Source organism: Oncorhynchus masou, chromosome 14 (assembly GCF_036934945.1).
Source record: "Oncorhynchus masou masou isolate Uvic2021 chromosome 14, UVic_Omas_1.1, whole genome shotgun sequence".
Lineage (NCBI taxonomy): Eukaryota > Metazoa > Chordata > Actinopteri > Salmoniformes > Salmonidae > Oncorhynchus > Oncorhynchus masou.
In genome coordinates, this window is record NC_088225.1 from 22,157,391 (window position 1) to 22,172,832 (window position 15,442).

Sequence of the window (15,442 nt, forward strand, 5' to 3'; positions counted from 1 at the left end):
TCCTCTTCCATCCTATCATCTCTTCCCTCTGCTCATACCTTCTCCAACCTATCTCCTGATTCTGCCTCCTCAACCCTCCTCTCTTCCCTTTCTGCATCCTTTGACTCTCTATGTCCCCTATCCTCCAGGCCGGCTCGGTCCTCCCCTCCCACTCCGTGGCTCGACGACTCATTGCGAGCTCACAGAACAGGGCTCCGGGCAGCCGAGCGGAAATGGAGGAAAACTCGCCTCCCTGCGGACCTGGCATCCTTTCACTCTCTCCTCTCTACATTTTCCTCCTCTGTCTCTGCTGCTAAAGCCACTTTCTACCACTCTAAATTCCAAGCATCTGCCTCTAACCCTAGGAAGCTCTTTGCCACCTTCTCCTCCCTCCAGAATCCCTCCTCCCCCTCCCCCCCCTCCTCCCTCTCTGCAGATGACTTTGTCAACCATTTTGAAAAGAAGGTCGACGACATCCGATCCTCGTTTGCTAAGTCAAACGACACCGCTGGTTCTGCTCACACTGCCCTACCCTGTGCTCTGACCTCTTTCTCCCCTCTCTCTCCAGATGAAATCTCGCTTCTTGTGACGGCCGGCCGCCCAACAACCTGCCCGCTTGACCCTATCCCCTCCTCTCTTCTCCAGACCATTTCCGGAGACCTTCTCCCTTACCTCACCTCGCTCATCAACTCATCCCTGACCGCTGGCTACATCCCTTCCGTCTTCAAGAGAGCGAGAGTTGCACCCCTTCTGAAAAACCTACACTCGATCCCTCCGATGTCAACAACTACAGACCAGTATCCCTTCTTTCTTTTCTCTCCAAAACTCTTGAACGTGCCGTCCTTGGACAGCTCTCCCGCTATCTCTCTCAGAATGACCTTCTTGATCCAAATCAGTCAGGTTTCAAGACTAGTCATTCAACTGAGACTGCTCTTCTCTGTATCACGGAGGCGCTCCACACTGCTAAAGCTAACTCTCTCTCCTCTGCTCTCATCCTTCTAGACCTATCGGCTGCCTTCGATACTGTGAACCATCAGATCCTCCTCTCCACCCTCTCCGAGTTGGGCATCTCCGGCGCGGCCCACGCTTGGATTGCGTCCTACCTGACAGGTCGCTCCTACCAGGTGGCGTGGCGAGAATCTGTCTCCTCACCACGCGCTCTCACCACTGGTGTCCCCCAGGGCTCTGTTCTAGGCCCTCTCCTATTCTCGCTATACACCAAGTCACTTGGCTCTGTCATAACCTCACATGGTCTCTCCTATCATTGCTATGCAGACGACACACAATTAATCTTCTCCTTTCCCCCTTCTGATGACCAGGTGGCGAATCGCATCTCTGCATGTCTGGCAGACATATCAGTGTGGATGACGGATCACCACCTCAAGCTGAACCTCGGCAAGACGGAGCTGCTCTTCCTCCCGGGGAAGGACTGCCCGTTTCATGATCTCGCCATCACGGTTGACAACTCCATTGTGTCCTCCTCCCAGAGCGCTAAGAACCTTGGCGTGATCCTGGACAACACCCTGTCGTTCTCAACTAACATCAAGGCGGTGGCCCGTTCCTGTAGGTTCATGCTCTACAACATCCGCAGAGTACGACCCTGCCTCACACAGGAAGCGGCGCAGGTCCTAATCCAGGCACTTGTCATCTCCCGTCTGGATTACTGCAACTCGCTGTTGTCTGGGCTCCCTGCCTGTGCCATTAAACCCCTACAACTCATCCAGAACGCCGCAGCCCGTCTGGTGTTCAACCTTCCCAAGTTCTCTCACGTCACCCCGCTCCTCCGCTCTCTCCACTGGCTTCCAGTTGAAGCTCGCATCCGCTACAAGACCATGGTGCTTGCCTACGGAGCTGTGAGGGGAACGGCACCGCAGTACCTCCAGGCTCTGATCAGGCCCTACACCCAAACAAGGGCACTGCGTTCATCCACCTCTGGCCTGCTCGCCTCCCTACCACTGAGGAAGTACAGTTCCCGCTCAGCCCAGTCAAAACTGTTCGCTGCTCTGGCCCCCCAATGGTGGAACAAACTCCCTCACGACGCCAGGACAGCGGAGTCAATCACCACCTTCCGGAGACACCTGAAACCCCACCTCTTTAAGGAATACCTAGGATAGGATAAAGTAATCCTTCTCACCCCCCCTTAAATGATTTAGATGCACTATTGTAAAGTGGCTGTTCCACTGGATGTCATAAGGTGAATTCACCAATTTGTAAGTCGCTCTGGATAAGAGCGTCTGCCAAATGACTTAAATGTAAATGTAAATGTAAAGGGCTCAAAAGTAAGCATAAAGTCTACACCTGTTGTATTCGGTGCATGTGACTAATTCCTTTTTTATTTGACTTGAAATGCGTTAAAATGCAGCCAATTATATGCCTATTTTCTTAATTACATCCCAATTTCCAACAGAAGTTATATAAAATGTTTTTTTCACCACACCTATCTTAACAGTTATTAACAGGCTATTCCTGGTATTTTCTAATTGTGGTACGTGAGTGATAGTTCAGATAAATGTAGGATAGTCAGATTCTCTACACATGTTATCAAATAGCTTACAGGTAGCCTATGAAAGGGTGAATGTGTCTCCCGCCTGCTGCTTTGCTAAGGACATAGTCTGGAAGACGAGATAGCCTCAGTTCAGTACTTGAGCGCACAAATGATCTAATATCGACTTTATTTGAACTTTTTGCAGATTTGAATTCAAAACAATTACTTTGTGTATCTACTGATACAATTAATATCCAAATAACACGAGTTACACAGTCTTGTCGAGTTAAAAATGGCCGACTGATTTTAATAAAAAATAGCCCACATAGACTACGGATTAATATTTGCTATTATTTCCCTACAATGTTTGTATAGGCCTAAATGTAACTTCTATCATAATTATTACGTTTTAAGGTAGAATATAAATAGGGCGTTGATGACACTATCATTCATATCAGCCTACTTTGTTTAGGGCTTCAGCGTAACAACATTATTTGAATATCACAACAGAAAAATTATAGTTTGCATTCTTTGATCAGAGTGAGAAATGTGTTCGGAAGGGAAGGCTGAGTCGATGCCTATGCTCGTCACTGGCAGATCCGGATTGGTCAGGAAGGCCATCGGACACGTGGTGAAACAGGAAGGCGGCTTTCTCCAGAGCGAGCCGTGGACCTTCCTGTTCTCCAAAGAGGCCAACCTTGTTTAAGTGACGTCACATGAACCTCATATTCTCAGCAGAGCTGGTCTCAGGCTTGGTCATTGCAGATAAAAATGTCCTATCCTGCCATGATCCCATATTCTACATGACAGAGAAACACTAGCATGTCTGTTCTACATAACGTATTTCTATAGGAAATGTATGTCATGTTGCACTGTACGGGTGCACCTCAGCCACGCTCAAGGTACTAAATGATATCATAACCGCCATCGATAAACGAGAGTACTGTGCAGCCGTCTTCATCGACCTGGCAAAAGCTTTCGACTCGGTCAATCACCGTATTCTTATCAGCAGACTCAATAGCCTTGGTTTCTCAAATGACTGCCTTGGTTTCTCAAATCACTGCCTCGCCTGGTTCACCAACTACTTCCCAGACAGCGTCCAGTGAGTCAAATCAGTCTCTATGGGGGTACCACAGGGTTCAATTCTCGGGCCGACTCTTTTCTCTGTATATATCAACGATGTCGCTCTTGCTGCTGGGGATTCCCTGATCCACCTCTACGCAGACGACACCATTGTGTATACATCTGGCCCTTCTTTGGACACTGTGTTAATTAACCTCCAAACGAGCTTCAATGCCATATAACACTCCTTCCGTGGCCTCCAACTGCTCTTAAACGCTAGTAAAACCAAATGCATGCTTTTCAACCGATCTCTGCCCGCACCCACCCGCCCGACTTGCATCACTACTCTGTACGGTTCTGACCTAGAATATGTGGACAACTACAAATACCTAGGTGTCTGGCTAAACTGTAAACTCTCCTTCCAGACTCATATTAAACATCTCCAATCCAAAATCAAATCTAGAATCGGCTTTCTATTTCACAATAATGTCTCCTTCACTCACGCCGCTAAACTTACCCTCGTAAAACTGACTATCCTACCGATCCTCGACTTCGGAGATGTCATCTACAAAATAGCTTCCAATACTCTACTCAGCAAACTGGATGCAGTCTATCACAATGCCATCCGTTTTGTTTCCAAAGCCCCTTATAATACCCACCACTGCGACCTGTATGCTCTAGTCGGCTGGCCCTCGCTACATATTCGTCACCAGACCCACTGGCTCCAGGTCATCTATAAGTCTATGCTAGGTAAAGCTCCACCTTATCACGATAACAACACCCACCCGTAGCACGCGCGCCAGCAGGTATATCTCACTGGTCATCCCCAAAGCCAACACTTCCTTTGGCCGCCTTTCCTTACAATTCTCTGCTGCCAGTGACTGGAACGAATTGCAAAAATCGCTGAAGCTGGAGACTTATATTTCTCTCACTAACTTTTAACATCAGCTATCTGAGCAGCTAACCGATCGCTGCAGCTGTACACAGTTCATCTGTAAACAGCCCACCCAATCTACCTCCCTCATCCCCATATTGTTTTATTTAATTTTCTGCTCTTTTGCATACCAGTATATCTACTTGCACATCATCATCTGCTCATCTATCACTCCAGTGCTAATCTGCTAAATTGTAATTTATTTGCTACTATGGCCTATTTATTGCCCTTATCTCACCACATTTGCACACACTGTATATAGACATTTCTATTGTGACTGTATGTTTGTTTATTCCATGTATAACTCTGTGTCGTTGTTTGTGTCGCATTGCTTTGCTTTATCTTGGCCAGGTCGCAGTAAATTAGAACTTGTTCTCAACTAGCCTACCTGGTTAAATAAAGGTAAAATTAAAAAAAACAGAAGTTATATTAAATTTATGTTGGGGAAAACATTTTATTTTCAGCAAACCTACAGTGGAAGTCGAAAGTTTACATACACTTAGATTGTAGTCATTAAAACTCATTTTTCAACCACTCCACAAATGTCTTGTTAACAAACTATAGTTTTGGCAAGTTGGTTAGGACATCTACTTTGTGCATGACACAAGTAATTTTTCCAACAATTGTTTACAGACAGATTATTTCACTTATAATTCACCATATCACAATTCCAGTTGATCAGAAGTTTACATACACTAAGTTGACTGTGCCTTTAAACAGCTTGGAAAATTCCAGAAAATTATGTCATGGCTTTACAAGCTTCTGATTGGCTAATTAACATCATTTGAGTCAATTGGAGGAGTACCTGTGGATGTATTTCAATGCCTACCTTCAAACTCAGTGCCTCTTTGCTTGACATCATTGGAAAATCAAAAGAAATCAGCCAAGACCTCGTAAAAAAATTGTAGACCCCCACAAGTCTGGTTCATCCTTGGGAGCAATTTCCAAACCCCTAAAGGTACCACGTTCATCTGTACAAACAATAGTGCGCAAGTATAAACACCTTGGGACCACGCAACCGTCATACCGCTCAGGAAGGAGACACGTTCGGTCTCCTGGAGATGAACGCACTTAGGTGCGAAAAGTGCAAATCAATCCCAGAACAACAGCAAAGGACCTTGTGAAGATGCTGGAGGAAACAGGTACAAAAGTATCTATATCCACAGTAAAACGAGTCCTATGTTGACATAACCTGAAAGACCGCTCAGCAAGGAAGAAACTACTACTCCAAAACTGCCATTAAAAAAATCCAGACAACGGTTTGCAACTGCACATGGGGACAACGATCGTACTTTTTGGTAGGAATTTCCTCTGGTCTGATGAAACAAAAATAGAACTGTTTGGCCATAATGACCATCCTTATGTTTGGAGGGAAAAAGTGGGATGCTTGCAAGCAGAAGAACATCATCCCAACCGTGAAGCAGGGGGTGGCAGCATCATGTTGTGGGGGTGCTTTGCTGCAGGAGGGACTGGTGCACTTCACAAAATAGATGGCAACATGAGGACAGAAAATTATGTGGATATATTGAAGCAACATCTCAAGACATCAGTCAGGAAGTTAAAGCTTGGTCGCAAATGGGTCTTTGAAATGGACAATGACCCCAAGCATACTTCCAAAGTTGTGGCAAAATGGCTTAAGGACAATAAAGTTAAGGTTTTGGAGTGGCCATGACAAAGCCCTGACCTCAATCTTATAGAGAATGTGTGGGCAGAACTGAAAAAGCGTGTGCGAGCAAGGAGGCCTACAATCCTGACTCAGTTACACCATCTCTGTCCGGAGGAATGGGACAAAATTCCCCCAACTTATTGTTGGCAGCTTGTGGAAGGCTACCCAAAATGTTTGACCCAAGTTAAACAATTTATAGGCAATGCTACCAAATACTAATTGGGTGTATGTACATTTCTGACCCATTGGGAATGTGATGAAATAAATAAATGCTGAAATAAATAATTCTCTCTAATATTTTTCTGACATTTCACATTCTTAAAATAAAGTGGTGATCTTGAGTGACCTAAGACAGGGAATTTTTGACTAGGATTAAATGTCAGGAATAGTGAAAACGGAGTTTAAATGTATTTTGCTAAGGTGTATGTTAACTTCCGACTTCAACTGTATCTTAACAGTTCTGGTATTTTCTTAATGTGGTGTGGTACGTGAGTGTTGCTCACAGGTAGCCTATAAGTGCAGCTCCACCTTGCGCCTGCGGCTTACCTTGATAGGTTAGTGTGCAAGACAAAAGAGAGCCTAAGCCTCATTTATGTACTTGAGCGTTCAGAAATAGGATCTAATACCGACTTTATCCAAGGAGGAAAGTTCTAACGAATAATTTTACAGGTTTGAATTCATACATTTACTTTGTGTATTGATAAGATACATACAAAATAACACGAGAGTCTTGCCGAGTTAAAAATGTGACTGATTACAATTCAAAATAGCTCACGTAAACTATACGGATGGATATGTTTTGCCTTTATAAATGTCCTATGTAGATGACTTTTGGTTGAATGGGTAGGTGCGTTTGACTTCAACATAGACATTTTCTTTCGACAAACTTCGTATATGCTACTTTTAGCCTACTCTTGTTTGTGTTGCTAAAATAATGTCAGTGTTGTAGCCTATACGATCATCTGATGTTGTAATATAGTGTTTGTAATATAGGCCTAATGAGACCAACCGATATTTCGATTAAACACATATTGTTAATTTTAAAATGAAATACTGTGTCTGTCGGTATTGGCGTAAGCTATTTGTCCTTTTGCTAAAAATTAACACGACTATAATGCAATTCACTCCCGTTTTGGACTCTTGAGCTTAATATTTAAAATGGCAAATTGAATTTATTTCAAAAGAAAAAAGTTAATAAATGTATATAGAAATAAATACAATAAAGTAGCCTCCATGATTAAACAACTTGCGTTTGATGTATAGCATGTTATTAATTCCTTATTAGCCTAAATGTATAACTATTCTTAGTTTTGTATTCTCATCATTATTTCGATTTGAGTTTTTTTTTTTTATTCAAAATTGCCCACATAGACTTCCGATTAATATTCGCAATTATTCCCCTAAAATGTTTGTCCTATAAGGCCTATTTATAGGCTAGGCTACATTGTATTTAACATATTAGTAGAGATTTTCTTTCGACAGACCTCATGTACTTTTAGGCTACTATTTGGTTTGCTTTGCTAAAATAATGTCAGTGGTGTAGCCTGTATGACAATCTGATATTGTAATATAGGCTTCTGTTTTGTAATATAGCCTAACTCTTATTTCCCATTCTTTTAATCTAAATTGTTATATTTAAAAATGAAATATATATCGATATTGGCGTAGGCTGTTTGTTTATCCTTTTGATAGGCTAAAATTAACATTGTCATAATACCATTCACTCCCCCTTTGGCTTAATATTTAATATGCCGAATTGAATTTATTTCAAAAGACAAAAGTCAATAAATGTAGATAGGAAATAAATACAATAAAGTAGCCTCCATGATTAAACAAATGTGGCTACAATGAAATTGTAATTGAAACGAAAAGTGTGTTAATACCTTTCAACTTGCCGTTTGATGTTGTATAGCATATATTTGATGAATTCCTTACTGGCCTAAATGTAAAAAATAATAATAATTATTATTACGTTTTAAAGTAGGCTATAAATAGGGCCATGATCATACTGTCATTCATATCAGCCTACTTTGTTTAGGGCTTCAGCGTAATAACAGTATGTGAATATCACAACTGAGAAATGAAAGTTTGCATTCTTTGATCAGTGAGAGATGGATTCGGCGACGAAGGCTGAGCCTATGCGCGTGCTCGTCACGGGCGGATCTGGATTGGTCGGGAAGGCCATCGAGCACGTGGTGAAACAGGAAGGCGGCTGTCTAGAGGGCGAGCAGTGGACCTTCCTGTCTTCCAAAGAGGCCAACCTCGTGTAAGTTATGTCACATTAACTTCATATTCTCAGCAGAGCTGGTCTGAGGCTTGGTCGATGCAGATAAAAATGGACTAGCCTATATACAAGAGATGCCATATTCTTCATGCCCGAGAAACACCAGCATGTCTGTTCTACATAACATATTTCTATAGGTAATGTATGTCATGTTGCACTGTATGAAATCCTGTTATGACCCTTTTACATCTGGGGCTGGTTTTGTGGTTCCAACAGGAACAAAATAAGTTCACTCAAGTGGAAAAAAATATTCTAATCTCTGCTATTCTATTATTTTCTAATATATTCTATAGATATGTAGATTGATGCATAGGTACAGTATATATTTAGAGTTTCTATATAGTTCCTGTTGGAACCACATTAAATGTTTAGCTAATTAGATTTGTGCATGCATACTTTTATGAGATTGATGTGTTTCCATTAAATGGGATGACGATGATGATGATGACAGTTGTTCTGCCAGAGATCTACAACAGACAAGAGCAGTGTTTGAGAAGTATCGGCCCACCCATGTCATTCACCTGGCTGCCAAGGTGGGAGGACTCTATCTTCACATGAAGGAGAACCTACACTTCCTGGTGAGCTTACCGAACTACCCAGTTTGTTTTAATACCTAGGCTATACGTTTCTGTCCCAAACTACATTTGTTAAATCAGGGATGGATCCAGAAATGCGGAACGGGCATTTCTAACTCACTGGCCCATTTCTTTGCCTGGCGCCCCAATTGTTAACCAAATAATGATATTTGTGTACAAAATCCACAGTTTAGACAGGCCGATGGGCTGAAGATGGAACCAGCCCATCTGATATTTTGCCTGAACTACCTAAAGGCCAGTCCGTGAAATGGTTTGTCTTATCTAGCTACTGGTTGAATGCACCGACTGGAAGCAGCTCTGGAAAAGATCTTCTGCTGAATGACCTGAATATAAATGTTCATGTTCGCCTGGCCGGGCAACTACTTACGCTGAAATTCAATTGAACTTGTCAAAGTGAAGTTTACACAGTGACTTTGTTGGCAAATGTATTCATCTTAATTCCAAAAGGGTATTAATCCATCTGTTGATTTTTTATATTTTTTATTTAACCTTTATTTAACTAGGCAAGTCTGTTAAGAACAAATGTGTATTTACAATGATGGGCTACAGCGTAATAACAGTATGTGAATATCACAACTGAAAAAATAGAAGTTAGCATTCTTTGAGAGTGAGTGAGAGTGATAAATGGTTTTGCAGACGAAGGCTGAGCGGATGCGCATGCTCGTCACGGGCGGGGTGTTAGTGTGCAAATGCATTCCTTTAATTAATTTGTGTAAAAACAAGTTATTGTGTAGGAGTCGCAATACAGGTTTTATTGAATTGAGACCACAGTGTTTTGCCTTCACAGAGGGACAACCTTCGCATCAATGACAACGTGCTGCAGACGTCTCACGAAAGGGGCGTCACCAAGGTGGTGTCCTGTCTGTCCAGCTGCATCTTTCCTGACAAGACCACATACCCTATTGATGAGAGCATGGTGAGTTGAACAACCAGTAAGGCCAAATCAATGAGATTATGTTGTGTTTAACCTTAATACTAATATACTATGGTGGCTTCAAATGGCACCCAATTCCCTATATAGTACATTCTTTTTAACCAGAGACCTAATGACCCTGGTCAAAGGTAGGAGTTCAACAGTTTAGGGTGCCATTTGGGACCGAGTATGTGCCCAGTGACAGTAGAACTACTCTGGGAACCTCTGGCCCTCCAAACTGGGATTTTTAATAAAAGATGGTGTAGGATCACTCATGCTTTCTACCCCTTCCCACAGATCCACAATGGGCCTCCACATGACTCAAACTTTGGCTACTCACATGCCAAAAGAATGATTGATATTCAGAACAGGTGAGCTGGTGACTAATCTGTTACCTGTGCAGGTACATTAGCACACATTTGAAAGACCCACTACAGCCTCCCTTGCACTTCATTTATCACCTGATGAATTTAGCAAAAGATGCTTATGCTTCCTACAGGTTTCCTCATGATTCTATTTAAAGTAATGTTCTCAAATTGTTCAGAGAACATTAAGAACAACGTTCTTATGTGGGAATTTCAGTACTTCAGCGTAACGTTTCCTACAGGTTTCCTCATGGTCCTATTTAGTAATATTCTCAGAACATTAAGAAAACGTTCCATTAAAACCACAAGAGGGTTCTAAAAATGTTATTTATTAATATATACATTCCGTTCTCAGCGTCAACAAAACTCTCTCTATCCTCTATCTTGTTAAGTGAGTTCATGAAGTGGCCGCACCCGCTAATTGGCCACACCCGCTAATTGGCCACACCTGATCTTTATGAGCACTTGTTTCCTTTGAAATGGAGTCTGTTTGAATAGACTAAATTACACAGCTTTGTATAAGTTACAAAACATGGCATGCTAGCGCCAACCTGGTGGCGCAGTGGACTGAGTCCATGGATAGGAAACATAAGATCATAGGTTTAAATCTTATAGGCTCCTTGTGACAATAACAAAGAGATGTGTTTGCCATGATTAATGCCTAAGCAATTTAATTTCCATGTGTCTCATCTGTGCTTGGTGTTCAAAACAGTTAATCTAAGCTAGCAGTGTTATTAAAAGTCTTATTGAAACATGTTCTCAGAATATTATTTAATTACATTCAAATAACCTATCATTTCATTATCAGAACATTAATAAAACCTCCCAGGAAAACTTTCAGGGAATCATTGTAAAACGTTCTCAGAACTTCCCTGCAACCAAAAAATGAATGTTCTTAGAATGTTAAAAAAAGGTCAGTTTCACTGGTCAGGAAACTTAGGCTTTAGTTCCCAGAACCAATGGGAAACCAAAAACATATGTTCCCACAACTTCCAAGGAACCTTTATTGCTCTGCTATTGTTCTGCGAAGCAAGAGGGAAGGCCGATGACATCGGTATGCATCCATCAGACTAACCCCTTGAATTGCCAACTCCTTGATCCGCCATTTGTGTCAAAAAAACAACAACATTTCTCTCAACAATTTTTTTTATAACCTTAAGGGTTTGTACCTTGTATTGTATGTGTACTTAGAATATTGTTTAAAAAAATAGTTGGAGTGGGTCATTAATGTTCTAACCACAACATGATTGTGTGTGTGTGTGTGTGTGTGTGTGTGTGTGTGTGTGTGTGTGTGTGTGTGTGTGTGTGTGTGTGTGTGTGTGTGTGTGTGTGTGTGTGTGTGTGTGTGGACTTGATTGACAACAGGGGATACTTTGCGCAGCATGGGCGTCGCTACACTGCCGTAATCCCGACGAACGTGTATGGTCCCTATGACAACTTCAACTTTGAAAATGGTCACGTGCTCTCAGCGCTCATGCATAAGACATATGCTGCTAAAAGTAAGTAACACTCACAATACTACACACACACACACACACACACACACACACACACACACACACACACACACACACACACACACACACACACACACACACACACACACACACACACACACACACACACACACACACACACACACACAGAGGACACCTACAGCAGCGGATGTCACAGGAAGACCAAAAAGATCATCAAGGACATCAACCACCTGAGCCACTGCCTGTTCACCCCGTTATCATCCAAATGGCGAGGTCAGTACAGGTGCATCAAAGCAGGGACCGAGAGACTGAAAAACAGCTATCTCAAGGCCATTAGACTGTTAAACAGCCATCACTAACATAGAGAGGCTGTTGCCTACATACAGACTCAAATCGCTGGCCACTTTAATAAATGGATTTGATCAAAGTATCACTAGTCACTTTAAATAACACCACTTTAATGATGTCTAAATATCCTACATTACTCATCTCATATGTACAGTGCCTTGCGAAAGTACTCGGCCCCCTTGAACTTTGCGACCTTTTGCCACATTTCAGGCTTCAAACATAAAGAAATAAAACTGTATTTTTTTGTGAAGAATCAACAACAAGTGGGACACAATCATGAAGTGGAACGACATTTATTGGATATTTCAAACTTTTTTAACAAATCAAAAACTGAAAAATTGGGCGTGCAAAATTATTCAGCCCCTTTACTTCAGTGCAGCAAACTCTCTCCAGAAGTTCAGTGAGGATCTCTGAATGATCCAATGTTGACCTAAATGACTAATGATGATAAATACAATCCACCTGTGTGTAATCAAGTCTCCGTATAAATGCACCTGCACTGTGATCGTCTCAGAGGTCCGTTAAAAGCGCAGAGAGCATCATGAAGAACAAGGAACACACCAGGCAGGTCCGAGATACTGTTGTGAAGAAGTTTAAAGCCGGATTTGGATACAAAACGATTTCCCAAGCTTTAAACATCCCAAGGAGCACTGTGCAAGCGATAATATTGAAATGGAAGGAGTATCAGACCACCGCAAATCTACCAAGACCTGGCCGTCCCTCTAAACTTTCAGCTCATACAAGGAGAAGACTGATCAGAGATGCAGCCAAGAGGCCCATGATCACTCTGGATGAACTGCAGAGATCTACAGCTGAGGTGTGGGACTCTGTCCATGTGACAACAATCAGTCGTATATTGCACAAATCTGGCCTTTATGGAAGAGTGGCAAGAAGAAAGCCATTTCTTAAAGATATCCATAAAAAGTGTTGTTTAAAGTTTGCCACAAGCCACCTGGGAGACACACCAAACATGTGGAAGAAGGTGCTCTGGTCAGATGAAACCAAAATTGAACTTTTTGGCAACAATGCAAAACGTTATGTTTGGCGTAAAAGCAACACAGCTCATCACCCTGAACACACCATACCCACTGTCAAACATGGTGGTGGCAGCATCATGGTTTGGGCCTGCTTTTCTTCAGCAGGGACTGGGAAGATGTTTAAAATTGATGGGAAGATGGATGGAGCCAAATACAGGACCATTCTGGAAGAAACCCTGATGGAGTCTGCAAAAGACCTGAGACTGGGACGGAGATTTGTCTTCCAACAAGACAATGATCCAAAACATAAAGCAAAATCTACAATGGAATGGTTCAAAAATAAACATATCCAGGTGTTAGAATGGCCAAGTCAAAGTCCAGACCTGAATCCAATCGAGAATCTGTGGAAAGAACTGAAAACTGCTGTTCACAAATGCTCTCCATCCAACCTCACTGAGCTCGAGCTGTTTTGCAAGGAGGAATGGGAAAAAATTTCAGTCTCTCGATGTGCGAAACTGATAGAGACATACCCCAAGCGACTTACAGCTGTAATCGCAGCAAAAGGTGGCGCTACAAAGTATTAACTTGAGGGGGCTGAATAATTTTGCACGCCCAATTTTTCAGTTTTTGATTTGTTAAAAAAGATTGAAATATCCAATAAATGTCATTCCAGTTCATGATTGTGTCCCACTTGTTGTTGATTCTTCACAAAAAAATACAGTTTTATATCTTTATGTTTGAAGCCTGAAATGTGGCAAAAGGTCGCAAAGTTCAAGGGGGCCGAATACTTTCGCAAGGCACTGTATATACTGTATTCTATACCATCTACTGCATCTTGCCCATGCCGCACTGCCATCTCTCATCCATATATTTATATGTACATATTCTTATTCATCCCTTTACATTTGTGTGTATAAGGAAGTTGTTGTGAATGTGTTTGCTTTATCTTGGCTATGTTGCAGATGCAAATGAGTTTGCAGATGCAAACTTGTTCTCAAATCAAATCAAATTTATTTATATAGCCCTTCGTACATCAGCTGATATCTCAAAGTGCTGTACCGAAACCCAGCCTAAAACCCCAAACAACAAGCAATGCAGGTGTAGAAGCACGGTGGCTAGGAAAAACTGTGGGGTGGCCAGTCCTCTTCTGGCTGTGCCGGGTAGAGATTATAACAGAACATGGCCAAGATGTTCAAATGTTCATAAATGACCAGCATGGTCGAATAATAATAAGGCAGAACAGTTGAAACTGGAGCAGCAGCACGGCCAGGTGGACTGGGGACAGCAAGGAGTTATCATGTCAGGTAGTCCTGGGGCATGGTCCTAGGGCTCAGGTCCTCCGAGAGAGAGAAAGAAAGAGAGAAGGAGAGAATTAGAGAACGCACACTTAGATTCACACAGGACACCGAATAGGACAGGAGAAGTACTCCAGATATAACAAACTGACCCTAGCCCCCCGACACATAAACTACTGCAGCATAAATACTGGAGGCTGAGACAGGAAGGGTCAGGAGACACTGTGACCCCATCCGAGGACACCCCCAGACAGGGCCAAACAGGAAGGATATAACCCCACCCACTTTGCCAAAGCACAGCCCCCACACCACTAGAGGGATATCTTCAACCACCAACTTACCATCCTGAGACAAGGCTGAGTATAGCCCACAAAGATCTCCGCCACGGCACAACCCAAGGGGGGGCGCCAACCCAGACAGGATGACCACATCAGTGAATCAACCCACTCAGGTGACGCACCCCTTCCAGGGACGGCATGAGAGAGCCCCAGTAAGCCAGTGACCCAGCCCCTGTAATAGGGTTAGAGGCAGAGAATCCCAGTGGAAAGAGGGGAACCGGCCAGGCAGAGACAGCAAGGGCGGTTCGTTGCTCCAGAGCCTTTCCATTCGCCTTCCCACTCCTGGGCCAGACTACACTCAATCATATGACCCACTGAAGAGATGAGTCTTCAATAAAGACTTAAAGGTTGAGACAGAGTTTGTGTCTCTGACATGGGTAGGCAGACCGTTCCATAAAAATGGAGCTCTATTGGAGAAAGCCCTGCCTCCAGCTGTTTGCTTATAAATTCTAGGGACAATTAGGAGGCCTGCGTCTTGTGACCATAGTGTACGTGTAGGTATGTGCGGCAGGACCAAATCAGAGAGATAGGTAGGAGCAAGCCCATGTAATGCTTTGTAGGTTAGCAGTATAACCTTGAAATCAGCCCTTGCTTTGACAAGAAGCCAGTGTAGAGAGGCTAGCACTGGAGTAATATGATCCATTTTTTTTCTCAACTAGCCTACCTGGTTAAATAAAGGTGAAAGCAAAAAGAAAAAAACATACTGCAATGTCAGAACTAGA

At 42.7% G+C, this 15,442-nt stretch overlaps 1 protein-coding gene and 1 pseudogene across 1 annotated transcript; one reads left to right on the forward strand and one right to left on the reverse strand.

Moving 5' to 3' along the window:
* The window catches only part of LOC135554533 (Ig mu chain C region membrane-bound form-like), a 526,132-nt pseudogene that overhangs the window by 420,137 nt on the left and 90,553 nt on the right, over positions 1-15,442 (reverse strand).
* Positions 6,672-11,930, forward strand: LOC135554527 (GDP-L-fucose synthase-like). The gene is made up of 6 exons (XM_064986872.1): positions 6,672-6,795; positions 8,232-8,392; positions 8,874-8,988; positions 9,794-9,922; positions 10,217-10,290; positions 11,650-11,930. The coding sequence occupies exons 2-6, from the start codon at positions 8,238-8,240 to the stop codon at positions 11,789-11,791; spliced, it is 615 nt and encodes a 204-aa protein (XP_064842944.1). The 5' UTR covers positions 6,672-6,795; positions 8,232-8,237; the 3' UTR covers positions 11,792-11,930.